The sequence below is a fragment of the Magnolia sinica genome, chromosome 9, assembly GCF_029962835.1.
Source record: "Magnolia sinica isolate HGM2019 chromosome 9, MsV1, whole genome shotgun sequence".
NCBI classification, from domain to species: domain Eukaryota; kingdom Viridiplantae; phylum Streptophyta; class Magnoliopsida; order Magnoliales; family Magnoliaceae; genus Magnolia; species Magnolia sinica.
The window spans coordinates 636415-644752 of NC_080581.1; the positions used below are offsets into that span (position 1 = coordinate 636415).

The 8338-nt window shown below is 39.9% G+C and overlaps 1 protein-coding gene across 1 annotated transcript; it reads right to left on the bottom strand.

The window, feature by feature from the left end:
* Positions 1-1670: 1670 nt before the first annotated feature.
* Positions 1671-2960, bottom strand: LOC131256561 (uncharacterized). The gene is made up of 2 exons (XM_058257436.1): positions 2643-2960; positions 1671-2459 (listed from the first exon to the last, which is right to left on the bottom strand). Exons 1-2 carry the CDS (start codon positions 2759-2761, stop codon positions 2141-2143), a joined length of 438 nt encoding a protein of 145 aa, XP_058113419.1. The 5' UTR covers positions 2762-2960; the 3' UTR covers positions 1671-2140.
* Positions 2961-8338: the final 5378 nt, after the last annotated feature.

Below are 8338 nucleotides of genomic sequence, written 5' to 3' on the forward strand. Positions count from 1 at the left end.
ATATGTACATATGCACAAATTCACATACTTTGAATGTGAGCATACTTGTCTACTTTTAAGATCAAATGGATTTTATCTTCACAAGCTTCATTGATCAAATTTTTGTAAAAATTATTAATATAATAATATATATTTCCATAACAATTCACAATAAAATCAAACTATCAATTTGATCCAATGCCTTAGATTAGTCTTCTGTCTATCATAACAACTAGAAGATCATCTACAATATTCCATTATCCCATTTCAGCCACCTGATCTTGATTTGATTACTTTCCTAGCATTCTTCTAACCCAATTGAATTTGTCCGCATGACCCTAAAAATGCATACTAAGGTAGTGTCACATTATCATGATCATATCACATAATTTAGAGTAATAAAGATACAAAAGTCACCTAAGAAACTAACATACCTACACAATTACTAGACTAGAATCAACTTGTCACTTGTAAGTAAGTGGTCGCACAACACGTGTTTTCATTTCACACATTATGAATGACCAAGCATTTGTCGTATACGCAATCATCACACAATATCCATCTAATCAACTAATGATATGTCTTTGCCGCAATATATAAGTACACACAATCTAATTGGGCATAGAACTGATCACTCTAATGTATGTGGCATTTCATTTTAATCATCTCATAAATTAGGGCCATCTCATACGTACGTGCATCTCAATATGCATCACTCTTGCTATGCATGCCTGCATAATAGCCAGTCTACATCATATGAGAAGTGGACTAAGCATTTAATATATATTTAAGACACCTAATTATGATGGCCAATTCGAATATTTATATGCATACATTATCATTAAACGATCACATCCATACATATAAACTCAAATGTTTACACGCATCAATAACGATATGATAGGCAACACAATGTGTAACGAGATCAAGACTGACTCCACTGTTTGATAAAATTATGGAGTCATCCATGATTATTTGCCTAAGCATATGGAGAAAAGAATACTAGAGAAGAGGGAAGATAGAGAGGAGGTGTAGTTTTCTGTATTTACAAAGTAAGCCCCGCCCTGAAGTGGGTTTTGTAGCTAAAGAAAAATGTACAGCTCCTCAAGCCAGAAAAGGAAGACCCTTGATTCTTACAAGACGCAATCACGCACACCCACCATCAGGCATCTTGGTCCGCACACTCAAGTGTTTATTTTTTATTGTTTGTTTGAAACACCAAAACCTCATCATGCCTTTCTTGTATATCATATTGGAGGTGAGGTTGACTGCTGGGAAAGAAAATACAACAAGGGTTCATGCTCCCACTAGGTTAGCTTCGTGCATAACACGCGAGCACACAAACACGAGAGAGAGAGAGAGAGAGAGAGAGAGTCTGATTTTTGGGCCATCATTTAAAGGGCCTCCATTTTGATTCTGCATGCATGAATTTGCATGAAGGAGGTGAGTTGCCACAACAGAATATAATAATAATAATAATAATAATAATAATAATAATAGTTACACATTTAGTCTCACATAAATTCTAAGTAATTTCCAAGTTTTAAAGTTGAATAGTATATAGAGATAGAGATGAAGGTGGGTGCGTAATCATTCATAGCTTTTACTATTCAATAGAGAAGGATGACATGGCCCTATGGATTTTCAAGTGGACCGTTGAGAAATGATATCCACCCTAGATGGTTAATAAATAAATAAAAAATGGGTGGCTACTAGTAGTGTAAGCTACTGCAACGATAACGGGCTTCACCCCCCACTCGGAAAGCATTAGACACGTGTTTCGTTTTGATGGACAGAATACACAATCCCTTTCTTTCTTTTCTAAATAGAACTTTGGCATTTTCGATAACTTGTTCTGAATTCAGCCTCCATCCTCTAATTCCGAATAAGGACAAAATGATATTTAGAAAATTACCTCACGCCGGCGATCCATCTCAGAATTCGATGTCTCGTCGGGAAACTGACGACAAAACGAAGCTTGGACACAAGTCAACGGCGAGATTGTCTGACACTTCTTTTTTTTTTTTCCTTTTTTTGGGAGAGATTCATTTAAAAGATACACGCACAGCAATAACCACAATAACGCAAAAACCGACCTTTTTCTTCTGTTTTTTTTTTGGGCGTCGATAGCGTCAGATTCCGGCGAAAACTTGCGGGGATCTCAACATACGTCAGCAAGGAGCTTGTATCTCCGGCAGCCGATCTTGTTCTTGGCTAGGCTCCTCCACCGATCCAAGGCCTTGCTGTTCTTCTTCAACCCGCCTTTTTCTCCAGTGGAGCTAGCGATTCTCTTCTCCTCTCTCCTGCAAACCCTCTTCTCCTCGTTTCCGGACGGTGATTTCTCAGGAAAGGACTGGGCAATCTCTAGCAGGAATTCAAAGACCCTGCTCTTTCTGCTTGCCTGCTTCTCTTCCTCGTGTAGACACCAGTCACAGCACCAGCTTTTGATGTCGATGTTTGGATATTTTCTACTGCAATACCTGAAATTTTTGTTTTTTGTTTTGTAAACAATCAAGAACATGAAAAGAAGAAAATCACAGATCATAAGAGAGATAGACATATATATATATATATATATATATATATATATATATATATAGAGAGAGAGAGAGAGAGAGAGAGAGAGAGAGAGAGAGAGAGAGAGAGAGAGAGAGAGATCTTACGAGTGTTGGAGCCTAAAACCACATCTCTTGCACGGAAACAAAGCGGTTCGGAAGCCTATATCACCGCACAAACCGCAAACCTCTTCGATTCCACCGTATCCATCTGCTTCTCCTTCCATAGTAGAGAGAGAGAGAGAGAGAGAGAGAGAGAGAGAGATTTTTGTTTCGTCTTAATATTCTGAGATAGCTTTTGTTGGGAATGAGATGAGGGCTTGGAAAAGAAGAAACGAGAGTCACGAATAGAAGTGTAAAAATAGAGAGATTTTTATAGGATGAGATGGAAAGATGGAAGAGCGGTATTTTATATTTTGGCCGGTTTGAGAAGATCGATTATCCAGGGTTTCTGAATCCTCTCCTCTGCCCATTGTCACATCAACCGTTTCCCACTCTTTCCTTGTCGTTTCTGCCCCTTTCCTCTTCCAATGAGTGGTTCCCCTAATACACATAAAAACAGTGGGTCCCATTGCCGTGGAACACATGCATCTATATCTGTACCGTACAAACACTGCCCTCATTACTCACCGCTTCATCCTCTCCACCCATCTTTTTATAATGCCATCAGCCGACAAGTCGTATGATACTCAGAGTATGTCGCTTGATAAGCAGGGATTCAGAATTTAAAAAATGAACTCCAATTTGGTAGTGACCCGGAAATGCTAATATATTTGTTTTTTTTTTTTTTTTCAACACCGTCCATCCATTATGCCAATTGAAGCATACCATATGACAGGAAAGACAAGCGATTGGAGTCCTATGGTTGAAAATTCCATGTAGTCCATTGTAATGTTTATTTGTCATAAGGCCTGAAATAGTTTTCACTGGTAGGCATGAGTATAGTCTGCTTAGATTTGGATCTATCTCTTTTTTAAGCTCATGTTCTGAAATAAAAAACATACATCATGGTCGGTCCACATGGCTATTGGTTGCAGAAGGTCACTACCAAATGAATCCAAGCTCCTCAAAAATTGTATGCATCACATATGTATATGGGAAATGGTTCTATGCGGTGGAGCTCATGGGAACTTGAGGTCAAGCTGTGTGGGCCCCACTGTGATGCATGGTGAACATCCATCCCATCCATCAGATACAACATTCCAAGGTGGGCTCGTGCTTAAAAATCAAATCAATCCATGATTTTTGTGAGTCACAATACATACAAAGGTTGAGAGGGATTATCCTCCCATTAAAACATTTGTAATCATTTGTTGGGCCCACCGAGGTGTGGTTCGCAGATCCAGCCCATCCATAATGTGTGTGTGTGTATAAACTCAATTAAAACTCAATATAATGTGCATATTCGGCTATATTCCACTGGTGGCAAATCCAAATTAGATTGATTGATATCCTAACTTTTCATTCATGGACATTTGTGTACAATATTGAATCTTTTCATTTTTAATTGTCTAATAAATGACTACCAAGCCAATAATCAGATGATCAAGCATGCATTATTTTCATACATTTTACATCAATATTAATTTTCTTTTTTTTCTTTTTTTTTTTTGTTTAGTTTCATTAATTTTATACTACATGTGCAATTTATAAATGCATGTGTATCATTCATCACACTGCCAGATTTCCAAAATTAACAAGATGTTCAATTTTGACAACTAGGGTCCATGCTTCAGTAATCTAAGCCATTGGTATAATATGTCATACTGTAGATGGGCCACCTCATAAAAGACTTCCTAATGAGACAATACAGACCTTTTGATTTGTGACCTACAAATAGATATTTCAGAAGATAGTTAGAGCAATGACCTAATTTCCCAAAAATCTCTCAAACTCGAGATCCTAGCCACTTATTCTGGGCTTTTTTAATTATTATTATTTTTGCACGCCAAAAGTTGGAATGTTAAAGATGGGGTTATCCTCTTTCATGCGCACACTTACTTAATCATCCAAACCATTGGTTCCATCGATTGATATATCATAACCTAATATTCAAAATGAGATGATTATCCTAGCTGCCAAGATGGTATCTAGAAATGAACGGTTAATAAATGAAAATTTAGCATTTCTCCAATTTTCAAACTGAATGGAACTGATCTTCTTAATGTGCTCCATCTGCAGTGAGGCCCAGTATCTGGATAGTTATGATTATTGCACATCACGACCATTTGAATACTGGCAACTGATAGATGAACGGTTCAGATTCAGAATTTTACGACCATCCGTCTTAGTTTGGTTATACAGGTTCCTAATGATGCAAAAAGCTCCAATTTAGGACTGTAAATGGGCCGGGCCTGGGCTTGAAAATCAAATTTTCGAATCCGATCGTTGAAATCACGAATCCAGGCCTAGCCCGTTGTAGATTGGACCACTGGGCCCCACGGCATGGTCAGACTCTCAAAATCAGCAAAGAGCAGATGGGCTGATTCAGGATTGTCTGACTAGTGGCTGGTTTTAAACGATAGACCATCCACGTTACTGACCAAATTAGGTGGATGGCCCACCTTTCCCCTGACACGTGTACGGTGGAGATTAATTTCAAAGTAGAGAAGTTCTCCGAAATGAAGGAAAAATTGGTGGAGCACCCAAATCCCAATCAGTCGCAACGCACACCCATTTTGATGAAACCAAGCGTGTCTAATTAACCTTTCGCAAATCCCAACCGATCATAACGTGGGCCACATCAGAACCCTGAATCAGACCATCCGCTCTTTTGCTGATTTTGAGAGTGTAGACTTCCTGATTAATTAACCTTCCTTATTTTTCGACCATCTTCGTGGTTGGATGTTCTGCACGTCTAACACCTGACCGGAAACATAGATCATTGTGTATAAACTGTTATTGACCGCTTCTTCCGGTTTCTACTGAGAGTGGGGGCCAGAGCACAGCATCCCATTCATTGATGGACGCGGATTTACAAAGCCTTTTACAACAAGTTCCTCCGCTGGGAAGCTAGGTGAGTCCCACTGTGATGTTTTTGAGAAATCCCCTCCGTTCAACCCTTTTTTCAGCCCATTTTAGTGTATGTTATGGAAAATGATGATCCAAAAAACTCTCAAGTGTGCTACACGAGAGGAAAAAGTGGGGATTGAACGACCACCGTTGAAAGATTCATATTTCCACAAAACTTTGTGTATCAGGCTAAGATATCTATGTTTTCAGTTCATCCCAGTGGGAAGGACCTTGTAAACAGATTGGATGATATATAAACATCCAAGCGGAGCCCATGAAGGTTTCAATGGTACGCGTCGTTTGAAGACGAGCGCTGACGCTCCTCGAGCTCCAAGTTGTACGAACGGTCGTAATCCTCGAGCTCCGAGCTGTACTAACGGTCCAAAGGAGATCAACGTAACATGCGCCCAACGATGATGTATTTATTATATCCATACCGTTCATCATTTTCCAAGCTTTTAGAGAACTAACCAAAAAAATTGATTCATTTCTAAGCTCAAGTGTACCACCCCACAAATAAAAATGGGACAATGATTCTAACTGTTAAAACATTCGTAGGGCACAAGGTAACGTTTATTTCCCATCCAATCTGTTCATAAGGTCACCCGAACCTGGATGAGGAGGGAAAAAATTATATCAAATTGATCCAAAACTTATGTGGCTACTAAAAAGTTTCAATGGTAGACTTTCAATCCCTCACTTTATTTTAAAGTATGGTCCACTTGATATTTTTATCTGTCTTATCTCAAGACTTACAACGAGCTCTCCAAATGGGCAGACGGTTTGGATATAAAACATACTTCGTGATGAGACCCACAGAACTTGGTGACGTCAACACACACCAGCCGGTCTGTTCCCCCATCGACAACTTGGGGTGCCGTACGATGACGGCTAAGTGGGAAGCTGTCACTTTCATGTGACGGAAATATCTGGGCGAACGTGCAAACGCATGCGAGCAACGGGTAGAGAGATGGAGAGAGACGGGTTGAGCGGGTGACGTGTCAGTAGCATCACCCACTCTCCATATCGTGGGCGCGGATTCAGTCAGGTGTTCGGTCTGGTCGTGATGGGGTTTAGGGTTTCAATTTATCACCACTCGTTGTAGCGGATCATCTTTCACCCTCACAGCATGACACGTTTGTAAAAAAGAAAAAAAAAAAAAAAAAAAAAAAAAACTGTACCGTTGGAGCCATAGAACTAACTAAGAACATCTCCTGGATATAAAATCAGGACGGTCGGCTCATTAGGTGGGACAAACTGTTAGAATAGACGGGCATTAAACTTGGACCAAGGACGGGTTCGAGCTAGTTGAAATCTCTAGTCTCGGTGGGTTCTCACAAGGCACAGCTAGGGCCATTGACGAATGGCCCAAGCCTCTAGTGGTTGACCGTTATACAATAAGACTGGATGGATTAAAAACACTAGTCAGCTATTCCCATGATGTATATGTACAAGGGTGAAACAAGGGTGAAATGCGTGTGTGGGGGCATACCATAGTGTTTTTATAACATCTTGATCCGTATAAACGTTCACGTGGGGTATTCCATTTTCATAATTACATTGACTTGATTTTTTGGGCATTCCATTTTTACGGTGGGATAACTTTTCTAGGGAGGCAAGATGTCATACAAACATCATAATAGGGCCCACATACCAAGTCATTGCGTGAAAATAAAAATAAAAATTCTTTAACTGGAGAATTTCAACTTTAATCGTTTAAATCTTTTTTGGGACTGGAGCTGGGGGTAGGGGCTTTTTGAGGCTGATTGGTTTCAATAAGAGTAACATTGTGGTTGAAGACCAAATCTCTCCATTTTTTATTTTTATTTTCATTTTTGGGTTTCTCATTGAGTAAGTTGCGTCTACAGTCTCTATACAGACGTTTCTTTACAAGTTTCCTATTCTCCTACGTCCGCGCATGCGTGTGACATTCAAACACGCGACTGCACTTGTCCATTTCACACCTCAATATATTGTGATGAACATGAACGGCCCCCGCCTTCATGCTCCTATATGTCCTTGAGCCTCTCTCACTCCCTACATGTTGCATCTGGTTCGCAGTTTAGTGATATGATGGTCCACTTCCATGTGAGCCATCTCAGATTGGTGCATCACCTGCCACCTGTGGTCTGTTCCTCTTTTAACCGTCTTATGTATTTTACTCTCCAAGGACTGTTTAGGCACTGACTGAAAGGCCATGAGATTTCCAAATATCCCCTTGTACAATGAGGCCCTTCAGATCATCAGATCTTCACCTCCATATAGAGAACACAGAAACAATGGAACCCAACATTGCAATCCTAATCTTCATCTAAGCCTTATTCCAACTAATCATTGTGATTTTCGTTTCATCTGGCCCATGGCGAGTTCATTGTTCCCAACCTGATGAATGGCTTGGATCTCTAACACGTGTTATGTATCCTCATATCTCTAACATGCGTCCCACCTCCTCAAAAGAGTAAACCCATACGGGCCAGGTACCTCGTGCCCCTAATCATCACCATGATACTGTAGGCCCCACCATGAATCTCACCTGGCATCTGACCCAATATGCAGGATTGGCCCACTAGTGAATGGATAAGCCTAATTTACACAAGTGGCATGTTGTCTGGAAAGATGGTATAATGCCCGAAAATCCCAATATCTCTGTCTTTATGTGATCAGTTCTCATTCTAATTCGATTGCTCTCCAAAGCTTTAAAAAGTTACAAGCGCAAAGCTCGTGTCATCAAAAAGCTGGAGAGCTTTAAAAAGTTACAAGCCCAAAGCTCGTGTCATCAAAAAGCTAGCAAA

What these genes read in the sequence shown, in the direction of transcription:
- LOC131256561 (XM_058257436.1), bottom strand. Translation starts at nt 2,761, where the DNA reads ATGGAAGGAGAAGCAGATGGATACGGTGGAATCGAAGAGGTTTGCGGT. An exon ending in GGTTTTAGGCTCCAACACTC is followed by an intron (nt 2,460 to 2,642) that starts GTAAGATCTCTC and finishes CAAAAATTTCAG; the next exon opens with GTATTGCAGTAGAAAATATC.